Source organism: Sinocyclocheilus rhinocerous, unplaced genomic scaffold (genome assembly GCF_001515625.1).
Source record: "Sinocyclocheilus rhinocerous isolate Xijiao unplaced genomic scaffold, SAMN03320098_v1.1 scaffold72, whole genome shotgun sequence".
Lineage (NCBI taxonomy): Eukaryota > Metazoa > Chordata > Actinopteri > Cypriniformes > Cyprinidae > Sinocyclocheilus > Sinocyclocheilus rhinocerous.
Window position 1 is genome coordinate 1408969 of NW_015628351.1, and position 22294 is coordinate 1431262.

The window sequence follows — 22294 nt, forward strand, 5'->3', positions numbered from 1 at the left end:
CCGGAGTCGCAAGGGAGCCAGGGCTGCTTCCGCATACTTCGTGAAAGTACGGGGTGAGAGTGCAAGGCCGAAAGGAAGAACACGATATTGGTAAGCTTTGCCCCAAAAGCGAACCTCAGGAACTTCCTGTGATGAGGAAGGATGGAGACATGGAAGTATGCGTCTTTTAGATCGATCGTGACAAACCAGTCCTCAGACCTGATCTGAGACACGACTTGTTTGAATGTGAGCATTCTGAACTTCAGTCGCATGAAGACGAGCATGCAAAGTGGGTTTCTCCTCGGGGAGAACCCCCTGGTCTTGAGCTACCACTGTAGGGGTCTCATGTACAGCAGGCCAAGAGTAATCATCCTCGACGGAAGCGGGGCCAGAACCGCGAGGAACGCTGGCGAAGGCTCCCTCCTCAAAGAGAGCCCTCCGGGAGCGAAGGGTACGCAGTGGGAGACACTCACAATGCGGGCAGCCGGCTCCCAAGCAAACCACGCACAGACTGCGTGTATCCCCACCCGTGATGTAGCGTGGGTAGGGAGGAACACACAATCTATAACGTGGCTTGCTCTCGCCCTTTGTTTTAGCGTGAGCTTTAGACATAGCCGGAGCTTATAGTTGCACTTTTTTGACCGACAACAATAAATATGACTGACACACACAGAGCGCTTTGCTGAATGACAGAAAGTTGACGCCGGCTCCGCCGCACGTGGTTTTATAGCTAACTGGTCATGACGTCACCCGCCCGTGATGTCTCGCCCAGCTATTGGACTGATTTCACATGTGATTCAGAGCGTGGTCACAGAAGGCGTTCCCAAAGCGTTCTCCGATGCAGCTGAAGTTCCTGAAGAGGAACCAGTGTTATGAGCAATAATTACACAAAAAAGTGACACTCTGTAAATGCTTCACATACTGTATTTCAAAATGTGCAACTGCAAAACTGAAAACAGCAAACTGAAATGTACTGTAAAGGTTGACAGTATACAGAGATATGTGTGTGTGTGTGTGTGTGTGTGCGTGTTCTTGTTTATGGTACATTTTAGGGATAGTAAAACCTTTTTTGACATTGTTGGGACCGGCCTGCGGTCCCCAAGAGGGGAAAAATATTAAAAATAGTAAATTATGTTTATCTGAAAGTGTATAAATGCAAACTTGTTTTCTGTAAGGGGTAGGTTTAGGGTTAGGGAATAGAAAATATCGTTTGGTCAGTATAAGTAATAGAAGTCTATGGAAAGTCCCCACAATTCACAGAAACCACACGTGTGTGTGTGTGTGTGTGTGTGTGAAATGCACCTGAAAATCAATGCCAAGGGTACCAATTCTGCCCTCATAAACAAATTAATTCTGTCTAATTCTACTTGTGTGCACTTCATAAAGGGCCACTCACCCAAGTTTTTCCCAGGAACATAATTGTGATACAAAAGGTAATGAGGCATCCATTGGAGGGTTTAAAACCCACAACCGTTTGGTTACTATAGTCCAGATATTCAGGTTATACCACCCTTTACAGGCCATACCTGTGTTTGTGGTGTCTGTCCCTGTGCAGGTCTAGCTACTAGACCAGTTTGTGTAGAATTTTTCAAAAACTGTTAAAACTGTACCTGTATGTGGTAATGCTGGAACTCATGTGCAACTGAACTTGCAAAAAATAAAGATTTCACACATACTTAACCATTTCACGTCTGCTACAGTTTTGAACATCATGAGCCATGGCAATAGTGAACCGGAATGGCATACATGACCATTTTTGTTTATATAGCTGTTTAAAAACTGTAATTCTAACTGTGCAGTCTTTGTAAAAGATTGAAGTGAGGTCAAATATTACTTCACCAATAATAAAAAAGTATTATATAAATATTTTTAATATTTATCAATAATCAATACTCTTTCTTTGTTGTCTTAGATCTTTGCCAGAAATGGATACCATCTACAGCTCCTTCTGTTGAAGGCAACATCCTGGCAGCAGGGTGTTGCTTGAATTTGGCCTTTTACCTCAGACCAGTATGGTTTTATTTATGTTAATGAGCTTTGGGTGAAAAGCTGGTTAATGCTGACAGTGCTCCAGGTGCACATGTGGATATGGAGAGTCATAACAGAGTGGTGCAGGTATGACCTAAGAACCCGGAAGACTACTTCACCACTGGTTCCTTCGAGATTTTCCTATGGGGCTTTATAATAGGGTTTTTCAATTTATGAGTAAAATAAAGTCTGTGGTAAACATAACTTGACGGTGCTTTGACATTTTGTTCTACAACATAAACTGCACACACTCACACCAAATACTGTCTTATCTAGTTAGTTATTACAAACATATGTTTAAAAAAAATAAACATAACTGCTTCAAAATTCACACTTATGGTATGGGTGTGTGCAGTTTACAAACATCAGTCCTCCAGATTTTGACCAATCTATGCAAACCCTTTGACCTTTGTGGACCAAAAAATTATTTAATTTTAAATAAAAATGACATGCATTAATTAATGAACAACATACTTACAGATTAGAAGTAAACAGACATTTATGGCTTAATTGGCCATGAGATACACCAGACATAGGCCAAAGTGCATATAACAAAACGTGATGATTTCCAGCTAGCATGTTATAAAAAAAAAACTTTGACCCTGACCTATTTTTTTATGAAAATGTTTTGATAACATCCAATTAAACTCATGTGCAATTCACAGCTGTCCTTGTCCTCACACATCTCTAGTCAGTAAATATCCCAGTGAGGCACTGGTTTAAGCTGATGATAAAAGCAGTTACACCTGTCCTCTGCTGTCAGGATATCAAGGGCATCTCAAAGGAAATCTTAATGGCGTCCATAATTATGTGGAGTTTCCATGGTAGTGTGGGGCAGGGTGACAGCCGTTAGTTTTATTGTTCCAGTAAAGACTCAGGCTAGAATCTGTTTCAGTAAACATCATGCAAACACACACTCCCCCTCGACTCTGAAGGTGTCGATCCACACACTGTTGTTGGTTAGATGATTATACACATGCATGCCAAAGCAACAAGTTCAAAGCAAAGTTTGTGTGGTTGACACAGGTGATCCATATAACATTTTCTCCATTATGAGGTTGGCCTACTGTATTATAATGTGGATCAGTGGATCACAAGACATGCCAAACATGCACCTCTCACTCACTGAAACACATTTGGAGAACAGAGCTCTTAACTTTGGACCCCATGGGAAATATTTAACAAGTGTAATTAATTTAGGTAATTAATTGTGAAATGGATGACTACGAGGAAAGGATCATTTATCCTCATTAGAGTGAGAAGGACTTTTCCCAAACAGTTTTTCTACTCATAAAAGGAAAAGTGCACTGAATGTTAACAGCAGCTGATCGCTATTTTTAGACTATTTTAGATTCAGGTCCAGGTAACTGCATCTTATCTCATCATTAGTATCGTGAAAATAAATTTGGGGGCAAATACAGTGAAAAATTAGTTTTTAAGAAGGCGATGTTAATTTTAAAAATGACATGCATTAATTAATGAACAACATACTTACAGATTAGAAGTAAACAGACATTTATGGCTTAATTGGCCATGAGATACACCAGACATAGGCCAAAGTGCATATAACAAAACGTGATGATTTCCAGCCAGCATGTTATAAAAAAAAAAACTTTGACCCTGACCTATTTTTTTATGAAAATGTTTTGATAACATCCAATTAAACTCATGTGCAATTCACAGCTGTCCTTGTCCTCACACATCTCTAGTCAGTAAATATCCCAGTGAGGCACTGGTTTAAGCTGATGATAAAAGCAGTTACACCTGTCCTCTGCTGTCAGGATATCAAGGGCATCTCAAAGGAAATCTTAATGGCGTCCATAATTATGTGGAGTTTCCATGGTAGTGTGGGGCAGGGTGACAGCCGTTAGTTTTATTGTTCCAGTAAAGACTCAGGCTAGAATCTGTTTCAGTAAACATCATGCAAACACACACTCCCCCTCGACTCTGAAGGTGTCGATCCACACACTGTTGTTGGTTAGATGATTATACACATGCATGCCAAAGCAACAAGTTCAAAGCAAAGTTTGTGTGGTTGACACAGGTGATCCATATAACATTTTCTCCATTATGAGGTTGGCCTACTGTATTATAATGTGGATCAGTGGATCACAAGACATGCCAAACATGCACCTCTCACTCACTGAAACACATTTGGAGAACAGAGCTCTTAACTTTGGACCCCATGGGAAATATTTAACAAGTGTAATTAATTTAGGTAATTAATTGTGAAATGGATGACTACGAGGAAAGGATCATTTATCCTCATTAGAGTGAGAAGGACTTTTCCCAAACAGTTTTTCTACTCATAAAAGGAAAAGTGCACTGAATGTTAACAGCAGCTGATCGCTATTTTTAGACTATTTTAGATTCAGGTCCAGGTAACTGCATCTTATCTCATCATTAGTATCGTGAAAATAAATTTGGGGGCAAATACAGTGAAAAATTAGTTTTTAAGAAGGCGATGTAATGATTTAACACAGAATTCACTATAATCCACAAACTGAATTCGAAACACGTTTAGATGGGTGGTTTCAGGTGACTGAAGATTTAAACAACAACATGTTATTGCAAACAATTCTGAGAAATGAAATGATTTTCTTGCATTATAAGGCGTTGATGTTACTCACCACTGATTTAAAGTCAGCTGCAGAGCCTTTATTTAGCTCCATCAATGTTTCACAAGTAATTGGGCAAGCATTGTTGTGTGATCATGTGAGACCATCAGAGAAGCATCGGTCATGCATTCTCCAGATTCCTGCGGAATGAGATGCAGAGGAATGACAAGAGTCTGAAAATGGAGGACTTGATATTGACTATTGGGGATTAGGTTATATTAGATGAACAGATTACCATCAGTTTGGCTCACTCTAAGTACTTTGTTGTCGTTGTCTGTTTACTTCCTACAGGTCGACTCACATTATAGTATGAACAGATAGTTCATGTATTGATTATTCTTTTAGAGTTTTTTGCTCTCTATGTGATTGTCTTTTTTTCATTGTCATCTCAGTTTTGTTATTGACAGCTGTCTGGCTTCCTTATGGTGTAAACTAAATGTTTTATTGTGTGGCATACCTGACTAAACATGAACTTAACCAGGCCTTTTTTGCCATAAACAGATATTGTGCTTAAGTTGCTCAATAACCAGTACAAGACAGTCAGCAGTCGCAAGTGTTCCTAACAATTCCCATCTCATAAAGTCATAAAACCAGATGTAATCAAACAGCTCAGTTTAATGATGCTTTATCAATTTTTCCATCTCTTCCTTATAACAGTGTAACCAAAACTAGAGGGGCAAATCACAGTAAAAGTAAACCTTGTGATTTTATTGTTGGCATTGTTTGTTTAGCTAATGCTAACCAGGTACAAAAATCTTTAAAGACTCATATAAAGAAGCCATAGCTCAGTTCATGAATATAATATCTTACAGAGGAGTTCATATAATAATGATGACGGTAACCCACATACAAAAATGTGACAATGTTATGATATAACCATTCGTGTGTTAATCTTCGCTAAGGCTACAATGTTTCTTTTGCTGTTATTGTAGCTTTCTCTGACTAGACCGACATTTAAAACTACTTACCAACTAACTAGTTTCATATATTTTACTGAGCATCCCAAGTTATTGACATGAAGGCATGCGGGTTTACTAAAGATAAAATGCTCATTTAAAATGTTAAAATGCTCAATTGTAACTAAGTTTTGGTATTTCTGAAATTCCAGGAAGTAATGATGATACAAACCAATCAGATTATATAAACGTATGCAGCATGCTGGGAAATGATTGGGGAAGACTGAACAACAGAGAAAGAAAAAAAGAGGATGGGCAGATGAAGAGAATGGAAATGTTATACTATGAATATTCTTTCCTTCATCCCAACCCTCCGCCTCCCCCGTCTCTGGCACTCCCTCAAGGCCGTGTTATTGTTCCTGCCTATCAGTGTCATTTCCATAGCGAGTGCTGAAAGAGAGTGCATAAATTGTGGCAGGTGAGAGTGGACATGAGACACTGAGAAGGAGCGCGGCAGGCACCGGCAGCCCACCTGCGTTCAGCTCCACTTTTAACAGACTCCTAAGAGGAGGACATTACATTATCAAGAGGATTGCTGACAGCTCCAGAGCTGATAATGCATTTGTGTCCTTAGGGAGGCGAAGTGATGAGAAGATAAAAGAGGAATCTGGAACAGATAGAACACTAGAGCTCAAGTTATCAGAACAGGTAAGAACATGTGCAATACTTGTCGGCCACATGTGGCGGTTCTTCGGCTGATATACGGAAGGGCAGCCGTTTGGAAATAGAACTGAAGTGAAGAAAAACTGGATGGGTTACTCAATGCCCAAAGGGACGTTAACTTTAACTGCCTATTGTGTGATTCTAATCTTGTTTGAGAAGACTGGAGAATGACGTAGAGGAAGATTTACAATATTGGAGAGCGAGGTGAAGTTACTGAAAGTCAAAGTGGAGCCCACAAAGTGTTCTCAGAGGTCTGGTAGAGTGTACAATTCATAAAATGCATAACAATACAATAAAAAAAATGTTATCATAAAACCAGACAAAAAAAAAAAAGGGTTGAGATTTGAAATGAAAAATAAATACAATTTAAAAAATCTAATTGTTTTAAATACTACAAGTGAATTTAGGCATCTCAACATTATAATGCACATTACAGAAAATGGATATTCATTTAGATTTTTGCTAAAAGCAACCAGTGTGATTCTTAAACTTTTAGCATTAAATTATTAGCATTTTTAAAGTGCATGAGCAATTACATATCCAATGTAGACTAATAAAGATCAATAAAAAAAAAAAAAAAAAAAAAAATTAGACTGATGACTAATATGGTAGCAATATATTGTGCACATTTAAAGGTTTGTACCTGTTTATGGTTAAGTATAATGCATATAACAATAGATAAAAAATGCATTTAAAATGTGAAATTCTCAGGGCTATTTTCAGTATTGATGTCAAAACAAACATGTGCACAAGACATCCAGACTAAATATACCGACAGAACGTTGTTGAAGCCGTTTATATGCAAATGAAATTAGAGAGACCAAAACCTAGGGGTCAACAGGGCTTCACTTAAACCGTTTATGACCTTTCCCAGACAAAAGCACATAGGCTGTGCATTAGCTTGCTAACTGCAGTTTTGTCCTTGGGCTTCAACCTAGACATTAAATCAAATTAGTGGAGCTACTTTCAAACCCCTCCCTATCTTCCCTAATGGCTCTTGTTATCAAACAGAGGGTCTGTAGATTTGAGAGTGTCATGTGAAAGTTCAAGCATCAGGGCCTGCTGCACACGGGGAAGGAGAATCAGGTCAAGAACATTGTCAACCCTTAGTTCGTTTTGCCTGGGGATCAACGGAGGCGGTTGAGTTAATGGATAACCATGAACTCGTGAGTCGTGCACTATTGGTGGTCAAACAGTTTTGCGTTGAAGTGTAGATCATGAAGGGAGATAGACAGAAAGGACTCGGGCCGCAGGTGTTCTTGAGGCCATGGCTCTGAGTCTGGGGGTTTTACACAGTGCTGAGAGACTGGCTGCCTGGGCACCGGCCTGTTCTCCAGGAATGCCAAAGCCAGACCAATATAATGGAGAACAAACAGGAGCATTGTGCAGTGCAGGGATGGAGAAAGAAACACACACACACACGCACACACACACACACACACATACACATAGGTCTGCCCTGCAGGGCTTGTGAACAGGCCATCTGCTCTCAACCAAACTCCCACCTGAACCTGTGCAGGCACAAAACCACTTAAAAGAGAGGCTGGATTGGAAGCACATATTATTTAGCTCAGGATGGGCTGTGCGAAATACTTCACTGTATTATACAATGTAGAGTCAACTTGTTGATAAAATTCTTCTCGGCTCCAAATGCCAGGACTAGCGGAGCGATGACTTTTAGAGAGCCTTAGCGTGCTGAAAGGGTTTCTGAAGGACAGTGGTGCTGACGTTGGCAGAATAAAGACAACAAAGCAGTCTGTGTCTTACTAACATTGTAAGCACGCGTGTTTGACCTTTACTAAACTTCTGTACATCCTTAAAAGTAGATTATAATTAGAACCAAAAAGTTTATACAGCTTAACGCCACAGAACCTTACAAACATTTCTTCTCTAGCAAAAAATGGTTATTGATAAGACACTTATTTACTGAACCTAAAGAGCTACAAAGAACTTTGTTAAAGAACTTTCTTTAACATTTTAAGAACTTTTTATTATTTAGTTCTTCAGAAAAATATCTATTTACTGCTGTTTTAAAAAGCTAAAAAAATCAATGAAGAACTGAGGAACCAATAATGCAACATTAAAAAACACTCTTGATCTCTAAAGAACCATATATCAAATCAAGAACCCTATACACTCTTGAAAAAAAGGTTCCAAGGTTTCAGTGATGCCATAGAAGAACCATTTGTGTTCCTCAAAGAACCTTCCAGTTCTTAAATGAACCATTTTTCTTGTGTGAAGAACATTTTAATAACCTAAAAAACTCCACAGTGTGTATACAGTGAAAATGTTTCTTTGCTGAACCTAAAGGTTTACAAAGAACCAGTGAATAGTCTTTTTCATTTGATACATCTTTAGAAAACACCATGTACTGGTGCATCAACCCAGAAACCAATATAGTGATCTGAAAAACTATTAGGAACTAAACTCCAAAGAATTGAATAGCAATAACAAAAAATAAAAAAACGATTAAAAGTTTACAAAGAACCATTTAAGAACCTTTATATTTAAGAGTGTATGGTCTAAAGCAAGGAAATGCAGGAGGGCAAATGGTGTGAAACAAAACAACGCAATACAATTTGTAACAGTGAATGCACAGTAACAAGTTTCTGTGTCGAACTGATGACCAACTCAAAGTCACAGTTAATTTTTTTTAAAGGGCATCATACAAAGGCATGATGATGAATCCATCTTCTTACGTGGGCTTGTTCTGTGGCCCATATCTGATTGCACTGTAATGTCCATACAAATGTGTATTCTCAGTGCTGTCCACATGCAAACAATCATAAATCACCTGGCGGTAAATGTTTACTTCATAAGCTGTGCCCTAGTTTTGCTTTAGAGCGTACGGAATGAACCTAGAGGTCATTTTGAGATATTTGTCTTGCTTGTTCCAGTGAATCCGCACGAGGAAGAGAGTGGAAGACCATATTCCTGGGAGATGGAGCCGAGCCCTGCGTTGTGGCACTCCCAGGTGGTCCCGCTAGAAACAGACCTGGAGAGGGTGAGCTCTCATCCCGAGTGCTCCATCTGCTTCAACACCTACGACAACGTCTTCAAAACGCCAAAACAGTTGGACTGCACTCACACCTTCTGCCTCGAGTGCCTCTCCCGCATTATGACCACCTCCACGGACCCCCAAAACTCTAAAATCTCCTGCCCCTTTTGCCGCCAGCCCACTATCATCCCAAAAAAGGGGCCTCCGGCTTTGACCACCAGCCAGGAGGTGCTGTGTCGCCTGCCCGTCCACCAGCAGCAAGAGGAGCCTGTGTGGTTGGATGGGGAGAGGCTGTGCTACCAACGGCCAATAGATATTCCAGGCGTGCCAGCATTCTGCATCTGTGTCGATATTGGGGTCAGTGGACAAAGCGCCGTATCTTCTTCCCAAACTCGACCGCGACTTGGGCTTCTGGAACGGCTGATGGATTGGAAGCGTTTGCTTCTCTTTATATTCCTCATGATGCTGCTGCTGGGGATCGTTCTGTGGCCCCTGCAGTGCATCGTCACGACGGGCTCCATGCGTTGTGCACCCCAGAACTTGCAGATATCTACTACCACACCTTCTACTACTACAGTCAATGTATAAGTGAGACAGACACGTCTAGATGGATATTGGACTTGCTAAATCAGGATGACTGGTGTCAGTTTACATCCATACCTTTGTGCAAAGCCTGCTGGGTGCTAAAGGACTAAAGGCAAGCAGCTGGACTGCAGTAAAGACTGAAGAACTGTATCGGGATCATGTGAAGGAGCGTGAGAAAACTGATTGATGATCAACAATGACCAAAACAAAAGCAAAACCGATACAAAGTACGGTCACATTAGTTCTGGTGCAAATTTGCAGGCAAAAAAGGTGCAGTCAGTAGTGTAATGATGTGATTGAAAGTAACTTGTAAACCAAGCAATTCTCGAATTCACATTACCAACATCACAAGTCAAATCTGTTTTGAGAACGTTTTCACTCTCGTGAAATCGCAGATTCCTATTGAAATGACTGGACTTTGCCCATGAGAAACAGTAAATGTGGCTGCAACTCAATCCAAAGAAAACAATGTTTTTTACTTGTACATTTATGTATATATTTTATTTGATTGTATTACATTCCATGAAGAGTATTTTGTTTACAAAAAATAAATAATTGTTGCTGTAAACCGCACAAGGAAGTTGTAGGAACGGTGTCATGAAATGTTATTCAGGTTTTAATAGGTGCAATATTCATGATATCACTGATAACTCAGGTCGACAGACAAAAGAAAGGAAAAGCAAACAGGTTCACGTGGCTCTAATTGATCACATCCTGCTCTGGGACGGTTAAATGAACACGCCTCAAAGAATAACCGTCTGAAACCTAAGCCCTGCGGCGACGAGTGCTCTGAACACACTCACACCAACTTAAACTATTCCACTGTGTGTGTTTCTTAGGGATGAATTATCAGTTTCCTACTTCCAGGTGTATTTATGAAAAAAACAAGAAAAAAAAAACATGTTATTAAACCGTAAAGAGAGAAGGAAATTATAAAGAGGGAAGGAAATAAAATATGGGTCAGGAACTGTTTGTTTGGAGCAAGGTGAAATGAGTCAAAGACAATTAGTAGAAAGTTCCCAGTGTATGCTTTATTATGCAATAACTAGTCCTGTATTATTTGAGATGCAAGTCTTTACATCAGCTGTATCTTTCAGGGCAAAAGGCATTTTAGGCTGAGACAGTGCAATAGGGAACACAGTCTTTATCACACAAGGACAATCAGCACGACACAATTCAGATCAAACCTACTGATCACCAACTGAGATTACAAAAACCCACCAATATAGTATTCAAGTAAATTTAAAAAGAAGACTTCAAAATTGTGATAATGCAAGCAGATAGCTTTATAACTGTTGATGTTTTGTATAATAGTAGAAGTAATAATAATAATAAATGTTAACATCGTCCTAAAATAATATGCTAAACGGCTGTGAATATTTCCATCACTGTATTAACGAACAAATGAAATGTACAATTTACAACAAATCAATAACTGATTCAATAAAACAAAAATAAACGACTGATCTATAACGCAAAACACCACACTGACGGCAAATTAACAAAAAATATCCATTATATATACCTCCAAACAAAAGGACATTCTGACAGCCATAGACACTATACCTTGCAGCAGTTCAAATTGAATTTCAAGTCTTAATATGCCATTACATTTTTGACCCATTTTCACAGAGGTAAAAATAAAACAAATTTAAACAGCAGACAAACAGCTTTCAGATGCCAGTAGTACATTGCTGTCACATGATCAGGTACATAAATCACAAATTCATTCAATCAATCAGTCAGTCAGTCAGTCATTCCAAGGACAATGATTATCATATGCAGTGACATTGCTTTTACTTCCTGGAAGGTCTGACAAACTGGTTCTCTAGTATAAAACCCAAACATTTCATCCATTCAAGTGCAAAAAAAGCAGACCCAGGCCTCCTTCTGAACATGTACGGTAGCCCTTCAGATCGTGACATCACAGATCCCCTCATGTGGCCAGAACTAACACCACATTCACAGTCAGACGCTGATTAATCACATACATTATGCCCTGCTTTATCTAAGCCAAGATGTACACTACTTTAATGTTTTTGGTCGGCAAGATTTTTTTTACGCTTTTTCACCAAGGCTGAATATTTGACCAGATATAGGCTGCATATATGATCTACAAAAATACAGCCAAAACAAAAATATTGTGAAAATATTATTGCAATTTAAAAAAAAATTTTTTGTTTTGTTTTGTTTTAATCTACATTAATTAATTGTAATTTATTCCTGTGATGGCAAAGCAGCCATTACTTCAGTCTTCAGTATCACATGATCCTTCAGAAATCATTCCAGGCTGCTCAAGATATTTTTTAATCATCATCTAATGTTAAAAAAGATTGTGGAAAACCTGATACATTTTTTTTCAGCATAACAGCATTTAAAATAGAAAACTTTTAAAATAAATGTCTTTATTATTACTTTTGATAGATGAATGCAACCCTGCTGAATAAAAGTATTAATTTCTTTAAAAAAATCTTACTGACCCCAAACCCTTACTGACCTGGTAGTGTATATATAACATCTTATGACATCACTGCTGACCTCACCTAATAATAGCTACGTGTGGATTACGGCCATGTTTTAAATTACTTTTTTCGCTCTACACAAATCTATTTCTTTAATCTTAGCTGTCGGCCATCTGGCCTGCCTCCTTTTTAGCTAAAGTCTCCATCGAAATGCCATTCACCTCAACAGCTCGCTCGACATCCTGACGTACCCCCTCCATTGTAGATGTTTAGTAACACCACGTTTTTCAATTGACGTTTTTCATTCGAAGGCCTCAGTGCAATCACAACCCGCTATTGACGTAAAGAGCTTTATCGGGCTATTTATAACACCGCAATACACACACCCTGTTTATATGTGATAAAAGAGCTTAATGTGTCTCTTAGGAGGAAAATGTGGAATAATATAGTTAAAATGCATTATATAAAAAAATGCCAGGCCTAGATTTCATAATCACATTCACAAATATCACAAGATAAAATTGCTCTAAAGGAATCATAGTTGCAAACAAAACGACTAGTAACAAATAAACAAAACCCTACCTAATAAAGGCTCACCTGATGTTTTCAGAACAATAAAGCCTACGCATAGAGGGAGGAGCCCGCTGATGAAGAGGCAGCCTGATTGGTTGATAAGCCTTTGATTGACAGTAGCACTTGACTTCCTCCAACGGTTCATTTGCCTGGAGGTAATGCTCAATAAAAAAGCATCAAAGCAGAAGCCTTTATGAATATGATGCACAGGCTGCTGATTGGCACATACTGTATAGATTCTACCACACTGTACCAAATCAGCCCATTTAAAACACCTACTTACATAAGATATCCAAATCATTGGTTGAACTTTGACCAATCACCTCCCATGTGCTCTGAAAAGAAAAGGGGGGATCCTTGAGGCAGGATGGTGTAATTTTCTTCTTCTTATATCACCGTGCCACGAGCATTACTCAGCAGAGCGCAAATAACCGCTGCTTGTAAGATACATATCAAAGGTCTTTGGTTACAGTAGACGACATCCAGTAGACAAAGCAAGGTCTGGAAACAGCCGTAGACAGCATGGAAAGAGCATAGCTTCATCCAAAGTTACGTCACTGAGTGTAAATATTCATATTCATCATGTAGCTTAGTGCAGTGTAGAGAGGCTTGTTAGACTAGAAGTGGGGAGAGAAAGCACCAAGTCACGCGTCCTTTGCGGGAACAATTTCGGCTGCTGTTGAGGCACTTGGTTTTGGAGTGTGAGTTTCTCAGACGTAGTCAGTCAGGAAATGAAGAGAGGAGCTGTTGGGAGCTCTAGCTGAGCGGCTGGGCGGCTTCGCCCCCACCCCCCAGTGCTGTAATCCAGTGTCGCTCCATGATCAGGTGCTTCTACACAGCACCTCTGCTGGAACTGCAAAGGAAAGGACGAGAACATTTAGAGATGTATTCTTTAAACAGGTGTGCCATTTTACACATACTGTATGTCTTGGTTCTTTTGCAAATGGTCAAATCCGATGCATTAGTTCAGGCAGTGGAGAGGTGTATCTACTGTACACTGGTTGCTATAGTAATGATGTAGGCGTCAGCAAGATGCCAAATGACTTTCTTTTACAAAGGCTGAGTGCCAAGCTGTCAGTATGGAAAGAGGAGGAAAAATTGACATTTTATGGACACATGAGTCTTTCCCCCCCTATATCTAGAGTAAAATGCGCCAAATTCTGTGCCAAATTCAACTGTGGTCTGACAAATAACACATTTGTTGAAAAGAAAAAAAGAAAAAAGAAATAAAATAAAATAAACCCAAACCACATACTCTATAGATATGAATTTTAAAAGGTTTTTGCTATTCAGTCTACAACTAACTATATTTCAGTCTATGCCTACATTTGGATTTTTGCTGTCAGCATAAACAAAGCGTAACATTAATATTATGCATAATTCCTAATCCTGTGAATTATGGGACTTGGAAGACCAAAGTAAAAATCTATGAAATAAGTACTTATTTAAATACCCAACAGTCATCAGTCATAAAAAAGTAATGGCTGCATTTATTTGATCAAAAATACAGCAGAAACAGTAATGATGTGAAAAATGATTACAATTTAAAATAACGGATTTTTATTTAAATATATATTTTAAAATGTCATATATTCCTGTGTTGGCAATTTTGAATTTTCAGCATCATTACTCCAGTCTTCAGTGTCACATGATCATTCAGAAATCATTCTAATATGTGGATTTAGTGCTCAAGAAACATTTATTATTATTAGGAGGATTTGTTTGATGAATAGAAATTTCAAAAGAACAAACAAACAAAAAGAACGAAAATACAGGAAAAACAAGAAATGATTATTATTATAATTTAAATTATTATAATTTACTATCATTTTACTATATTATTATATAGATTGTATTTTATGTATTAATTTGTTTATAAAGTATGTATTTATTAACCTTTGAAAACATCAGTAGTTGTGCATATTCATTGAAGTATGGTGTTATTTTCAAGGCCATTTGGCAAACAGTGCTGTTCTGTAAGATTATACTTTTTCTGATGGTGGGCTGCAACAAAGACACAACTCTCACCCCCATCTGTTCCTTACTGTCTTTCTCCTTCTCATTCTGTTTCTGTCTCTCTACTCCAACAGCCTTGATGCAGGTGTGTGTTTGTGTGTGTGTGCACAGAAGCATGGCTGCAGCAATGTGTAACACTGTGAGTGCGAGGGTGGAAAAACATACTCCCAGACTCCCTGAGACAGCAGCCCACATGGCTTATCTCCTGGTATTGCTGCTGGCGGAGCCCTTTGGATTTTTGATATTCAAATTCTCATAAACACCGGAGTCATCGTTCATTCTGTGGAAGAGTTGAATAGAAGCATGTTACTAAAATAAACAGGAATGAAAATACTATTCGAATCTATTCGATTATAGGGATGCTACAAAATCGAAACTGACACAGTTATATACGAACATATTTTATGACTTGATGTACTGTATGAAGTTGCATATTGTGTTTATTGTTCTAGAACAACTGACTCACAGCAGCGTCAGAATCCTTTTGACGGAAAATGATTCACTTAGCAATAAATACCTTTAGAATTGAGGAAGTGTAGGAGATAGTAGAGTTTACCTAAAGAAACTCATTAAATGTTTTCCAGTAACAACACTGTGTGGGCCATTTTTCAAAGTGTGTGTTTGCGTGCAACACAGGAAATCAGCACTTACACAGATGAAGAGCAAGACGAGCTCATGTTTGGCTTGGCTCTGGCATTTGACATCTGTGGGTACTTGATGTTAGAGTACTCTCTCTCCTTTGTTTTATTCCTCTGCAAAAGAAAAAAAAAACAAGGAATATAAAACTGACGCATTTTAATGTATATAAATAATGGATGTCAAATATTTAAATGACTTAGTACTTAACCTTCTATTCAACAAAAAAATCCTTAAAAAAATGAATGGTTTCCACAAAAATATTAGGCAGCAACCAATTTCAGCATTGATAATAATAAGAAATGTTGTTGTGCACCAAATCAGCATATTAGAATGATTTCTGAAGGATCATATGGCACTGAAGACTTGAGTAATGATGCTAAAAATTCAGCTTTGCCATCACAGAAATAAATTACATTTCAAAATATATTCAAATACAAAACAGTTATTTTAAATTGTACCAATATTTTACAGTATTACTATTTTTACTGTATTTTTCTATAAATAAATGCAGCTTGGTGGGCATAAGAGACTTTCAAAAACATAAAAAAATCTTGCTGACCACAAAATCTTGAATGGTAGTGTATATGCTTACTGTATCTATTAAACGGCACTGGAGAAAGCTTAATTTATGCAGAAGTGCTCTTTACTTATCTAAGCTGCACAAAAAAGTTTTAATGTTTCGTCAAACTTTTCAAATAATTAACTAACTTTGACAGTCCTAAAAAATAAATAAGAGCAGAATCCAAAAGAAGCCTTGATATTTCATTCCGTCAGTGAATTTGTCACATTATTATCAGGTGAAATGAAGTGTGTAGGTACCTGCTCCTCTTCCAGTCTCTTCTGAGCCGTGTCAATGTATTGCTGAACAGCCATGTAGATGAACTTGTACTGAGCCTCGGTCTGAACCATACCGGATCGTTGCTGGCGAACTCTCTGGATGGTCTTTGGGATGTCGATGTCACAATCCAACCCTTAGAGAGTCAGTTAAGTTGTGTTATTTTTTTATCATTAAAGGGGTCCTATTATGCTTTTTCACTTTTTCAACTTTAGTTAGTCTGTATGTTGCTGTTTGAGCATAAAAAAGATCTGCAAAGTTACAAAGCTCAAAGTCCACTTCAAAAGGAGATATTTTATTGAACAGAAATCACTTTTCAAAAACTACAACGAAAGACTCGTTTGGACTACAATAGGTGTTGTAATAATGTAAAATATGTGAAAAATACTGTGTTTTTTTCGAACAACCTAGTATGAGAGTCTGTTCTAGTACACCCCCAAAACAAAATCAAGACTTTATAAAAGAGCATAATAGGACCCCTTTAAGGCATAACATTCATAACAGAGAGAATTTTGTATAAAACAGTTACCTTGTCTGTTTATGATGTCGATAAGGATGTCAATCACAATAATTGTGCCTGTTCTTCCAATCCCTGCACTAGAATGACAATGACAAATGGAAATTTAGATTATGGGGGGAAATGTTATATTTTTAAACAACATCTGAAATAATCAACTCAGTTAAGCAATTCTTTATCAGTGTGGCACTCTCAAAACTACACTGTGTGAGGTGTGCTATACCTGCAGTGAACAACTATCGGTCCACTCTCTGGAATGGCGCTCTGGGTTCTGTTGACTTGCTCCAGGAAACTCAAGACTCCTCCAGGTTCATTGGGAACACCGTGATCAGGCCAGCTCAGGTACTGATAGTGCCAGATACACCTAGGAGGCTCTCTCTTTATTACAGATGGACAAAAAAACATTAGATTATTAAACAAAATTAAGAAAAAAAAACTGCATCTAAACTGGATTTGTACAAAAATGTAACGCAACACGTCACTAAAGTGATGTAGAAGGTTCTCTGCTACTGTAAACAAAAAGGTCTAAGGTCATGACTGCCCTCCAGTACCATCATCTCAACTGTCACGAGAGTGATCTTACCCTGTCTAGACGAGTGACTTCAAGCTCTCGCCGTATGTAGTCCTGAGCTGTGTGTTCCTCAATGTTCTTCACACTCACCTTCCCAAACTCCTTTGTTGAATTTAAATCCGGCCAGTACCGCACACACTTATTCTACAGAAAAATGTTTACGTTTTTAGTCCCCCCCCCAAAAAAAACCTGTTGTACATTTAGTTAAATAGTGGTGCTTTGAATTGAAATATTTTTATGGATATATTAAAATGGAGTATTTCTCAAATTAAGCATTAAGAATGTTTTCAATCTTTTAATTACATTTATTTTTCACCTGTTTTTTTAAATAATGAATATAGCAAAAATGTTAAATGAAATGTTAAATTAAGGCCATGTCCACACGTACACGGGAGTTTTTCCTTCTTCCGTTTTTAAAAAAATCTCCGTCCACATGAAAACGCAAACGCATGCTATGAAGCACTGTCAAGAGCACGCCAAACCAACAGATGACGATATAATCTCAACTGTAAAGCCATGTTGGCCAATCAGAAGCCTGAAAAAGTCTCCAGTAGGCGGAGATAACAGCGCAGGCGCCGACGTCACGTCACAAGCCAAAAAATGTTTTTTTTTTAATCTTCACCCTGGCAGGCGTTTTCAAAAATGTTCGGTTTCAGAAACCTGGTGTTGCGTTTGCGTGTGGACGAACGGCCAAACCGCGTAGAAAAAGCTGCGGTTTTAAAAATAACCTCGTCCGTGTGGACAGGGCCTAAGACATTTTTTTTTTACATTTCGCAATATATGCGCTGTGTGTTTTTGATCTTGTGAATTTAATCTTATAACCGACAAATCTACAAAAAAAAAATTTTCATCCAGTGCTGGACCTTACCCGTCCTCTCTCCATCTCCTTGGTTGTCATCACAATAACATGAGTGTCTTCCTGGTACACCATTTTCCAGAAGTCTAGGATGGTGTTCTGAAGGCAACCCTGAGTGGCGATGAACACTTTACCTTCATCCATATGGCAACCTTCTTCATTCATGCTCTAAATGAAAAAATAACAATAAAGATGACACTCAGGATTATAAAGAACATGCAGTGTGTACAATTTTTGATCACAGTTCCAGTAACCTAGCAAAAGCTTGACATTTAGATTGACATGTAAGTATTATGAGCGAAGAGAGGGGATTACTCGGATATAGTTAGCATTGATGTAATCGGAGCCAGGCACGTCAGGATCCGCCTCCTTGATTTGCACTCGAGTGGTGTCAACTGCAACAGAGAAAATGATGATCAAACAGGAACAAGAGCCCTGGAGATCAGCTGCTGCTCTCTCATTAAATTATGAAACATATCTGTCCATTATTAACCCTGAAAAATTATGTACATAAAAGAGAGTTACTCACATGGTAGAATGTTCTTATATCTGTTCTTGTTTTTATTTTCTGGTCTCTGCCCCTCTTTCCTGGGGTAAAGGAGTTTACATTCTTGCTGCTGTAAAACCTACAGAACCACAAGGGACAAGATAAAGCAAGTAAGGATGAAACATGGTTCCATGTATCAAGTAATGAACTCTGGAAAGTATCCATTCTAACTTTGCTGTGTAATGAGATGTTATGTTAAGTCAGCACCCCCTGCAGGAATGTCCCATTTATCTGGACAGTTACCGCCCAACAGGAACTGCAGTTTAAGAGGTCAGTGAGCAGAGTCTTTTTATAAACAACTCTCATATCATACACTCCTCTGAGGTTTAATGAGTGTACTACAGCGGAAAGTACGCTGTCTATTCTTTCAAACGAAACCTGGACTGAATCATCACATCCCATGATGAACAGAAAATATGAGTAGAAGAATGAATATGGACAGAAATACCTCAAATTCTTCCCAGAAGCCTTGCTTGGGTTTCTCTGAGTTGTCAGCTACTTTATTTAATTCTCGTACCCTGTTTTCAATGTTTGCTGCATTTATCCTTGTGGCATTGAATGGCTTGTACATAGAGAAAGAAAGATAAAAACACCAAGAAAATTTAAAAAGGAACTTGTAATTGTAGTTATGTAATTATGAGGGATAAAAGACTGCCATTGAATTAAAAGGATTAAAGCACAAACACACTTCAAGCTAAACATTTAAAACAAAATATTTACACAGAAATGTTATTTGTTAGGTTTCATATATATTTACACTGTTCAAAAATGTTGTTTTTTAATGTTTTGAAAGAATTCTCTTATGCTCACCAAGGCTGGATTTATTTGATATTATATAGTGAAATATCACAATTTAAAATAACTGTTTTCTATTTTCATATATTAATATAATATCTGAATGTCTTTCATGATCTTTCAGAAATCGTTCTAATATGCTGATATGCTGCTCCAGAAATATTTATCAGTGTTGAAAACAGTTGTGCTGCTTAATATTTTTGTAAAAACCATGCTTTTTCCAGGATTTTTTGATGAATAAAAAAAATTAAACAATAAATAAATAATAAGCTTACTGACCCCAAGTATACTGTATGTACTTGTTTTTTGCATTCGTAATTCACTGTTTGTGTGGAAAAAATATATTCCTTTCAGGCTTGATTTACTCACCTGTTTAAGGTGTACAACAATTCCACTCTTCTCAACCATGGGGTTTTTCTTATAATGCTCCACTAAATCTGCCAAAGTGTCAAACCTCTCCCCTCCTCCTACATCATATTTTCCATCCTGGTGAAACCGAACAGATAAGAAATGTCTCTTTAAAAAAGCTGAGCTTTCTTTTCTTGAGAAAATGCTGAAGTTGTAGTCCATATTTACCTGATAACGGATCATGACATGGGTAACTTTAGTCTTGCGGTCTACGTTTTCATGCTTTTCCTCATTAGTGAGGACAGAAAGCACAAAGTCTCCTGGTTTACTTTGGCTCTCTCTCACCAGGAAGCTGCCGGATTTACCTTTCTCCGTAAGGAGCTTTTCAGCATCTCTCCCTGAGAGATGTCCATGATACCACCTGAGAACAAGTAAAACACAACAATGAGGCACAGACATACAAACATTGAGATAATTTTTTCCTGTAATGGCAAATCTGAATTTTCAGCAGCAACTACTCCAGTCTTCAGTGACACAAGATCGTTGAGAAATCATGAATGAATTCCCTCTGGAATAAAGTATGTGTTTTGAAAACTCAACAATCATAATCTCTGCATCTAAACACATGTTTCCTGCAATGTTTCATATGCAAACCTTATTGTAACGCAAGTGATTAATAATGGCTGTGCCCACACACAAAAACACCTACTTTTTATCATCGCCCACAAAAACGTGTACGCTTTTACTTGAAATGCACATTTCCAACTTTCACTATAGAAACTATAGTGTAAACTATAGTTTGTGGTCAGAAAATGAGCAGGGGTGTTCGTAGAGATCGCGCAAATGTGAAGACGCTGTCATGATATGAGGATATGTGTGGGAGGCAGTTGCTCACAAACGGGAAAAACCACAAAAACGAACCACATATAATCTTTGAATGTAAATACAATGTTTTTCATCGATAATGTTTTACGTATATTTTACTTCGATTTCACAACCTGGAGGATGTTGCACCATATAGATGCCATATAAACACCAAACCCAAATATGTTTAGGTGAAGGAAGTTACAAAGTTCACTAAAATGAGACTGGACCTCTAACGCATAAACATCAAACACAAACAGAATCAAGAAAGGACCTGGTCCACAGCACTAAAACAAACTGTTAGTCATGAAATCAAGATAAGCACAGCCTAGTTCTGACAAACAAACCAGTCTGGCGTGCCATCAGTCTGCTACTCTTCCTTTCTAATGATCAGCCGTCTGCAGGGTTTGAACACTAGGGGGCAGGATTTCGTCTGTCCACACTGATGCTACTCAAGCTCTAAGCGTACCTCTCAGACGTGGGGTCTTTGCAGTTGAGGGGGTATTTCAGCTCAATAACATCTCCATTGCGTTCCCGCAGGAGGTCGTGCTGCTCAGTGTAGTACTGGACCAATTCAGCCAGCGTGGCGAACTTCTCCCCTCCGTACAGGTCATAATAGTCCCCCGAGTTCTGGATTTTAATATGGGTGACCTCATCGTTCCTCCTGCCCAGAACAAACAGATGGGACACAACAGGGAAAATGCAGGGAGGGAGGACATGAGGGATGACAGACAGGACGGAAAAGATGGAAAAGACAGATAACAGTTAGGAGGTTGGCATTAAAAACTCACACTTTAAACCAGGGTAAATGCTGAGGGAAATATCTTACAATGGTCGAGACATAAATGGGGTTTTATCAAAATAGCAAGAGTGACTAATAATAGCATCAATTACAACCGGCTGACAATTATAAACAAATTCAAATTTACCATAAAAAGCTTTTAGAATTTTATAGCCATCATAAAATGACATTTTAGCTGTAAAATATGCAGCTGTTATTGCAAATTCATTTTTGAAAAGTGTTTTATTTATATTATTATTTTATTTTATTATTAAAAAACAATGTGTAATGATTAAAAAAACACTTTAAAGTTTTTTTTTTTTTTTTTTTTTAGCATTTTTTGTGGTATATACTGTGCAGGCTCTCTCTCTTTTAACTTTTGTTTGGTTATCAAAAGGTTAAAATAATTAACCACAATTAATCTCATGATCTTTTGCAGTGAACATCATATTCAGTTCCTTTTAAATGAAAAATACAAGTTAATAGGAACACAGTTATGTTGATGGGTCTTTGCAAACACTGTTATTAAGAAATAAAACCGAAAAAAAAAGAAGAAGAAATTTACACATTAGTTAAGTAACAGAACTTGATTTGAAATTTGTAAATAATCAGACAGCAAAGACAGAAAATTTAAAATAATGCTCAATTTATATTTGAGAAAAA

General features: G+C 38.0%; 2 protein-coding genes across 5 annotated transcripts in view; one reads left to right on the top strand and one right to left on the bottom strand.

The window, feature by feature from the left end:
* Positions 1-5973: 5973 nt before the first annotated feature.
* LOC107737699 (RING finger protein 223-like) lies at positions 5974-10102 on the top strand. 2 transcript variants are annotated; one of them, XM_016549286.1, is made up of 3 exons: positions 5974-5999; positions 6156-6229; positions 9142-10102. In XM_016549286.1, the coding sequence occupies exon 3, from the start codon at positions 9186-9188 to the stop codon at positions 9828-9830; it is 645 nt and encodes a 214-aa protein (XP_016404772.1). In that variant the 5' UTR covers positions 5974-5999; positions 6156-6229; positions 9142-9185; the 3' UTR covers positions 9831-10102. The 2 variants fall into 2 exon arrangements, with proteins under 2 accessions (XP_016404772.1, XP_016404773.1); XM_016549287.1 differs by lacking the exon at positions 5974-5999 and having other exon boundaries at positions 6020-6229.
* A 2177-nt stretch (positions 10103-12279) lies between these two features.
* The window catches only part of LOC107737552 (tyrosine-protein phosphatase non-receptor type 11-like), a 32772-nt gene continuing 22757 nt past the window's right edge, over positions 12280-22294 (bottom strand). For 2 of the 3 annotated variants that reach the window (XM_016549062.1, XM_016549064.1), the window contains exons 3-16: positions 21320-21514; positions 20215-20407; positions 20008-20124; positions 19292-19405; positions 18826-18922; positions 18612-18691; positions 18309-18464; positions 17453-17584; positions 17093-17247; positions 16882-16949; positions 16337-16488; positions 15530-15630; positions 15044-15158; positions 12280-13709 (exon numbers count right to left, since the gene is read on the bottom strand). In XM_016549062.1, the coding sequence (XP_016404548.1) occupies positions 15077-15158; positions 15530-15630; positions 16337-16488; positions 16882-16949; positions 17093-17247; positions 17453-17584; positions 18309-18464; positions 18612-18691; positions 18826-18922; positions 19292-19405; positions 20008-20124; positions 20215-20407; positions 21320-21514 (1642 nt within the window). In that variant the 3' untranslated portion in view covers positions 12280-13709; positions 15044-15076. Of the gene's footprint in view, positions 13716-15043; positions 15159-15529; positions 15631-16336; positions 16489-16881; positions 16950-17092; positions 17248-17452; positions 17585-18308; positions 18465-18611; positions 18692-18825; positions 18923-19291; positions 19406-20007; positions 20125-20214; positions 20408-21319; positions 21515-22294 lie in introns of all 3 variants that reach the window. The other variant, XM_016549063.1, reaches the window with a different exon arrangement.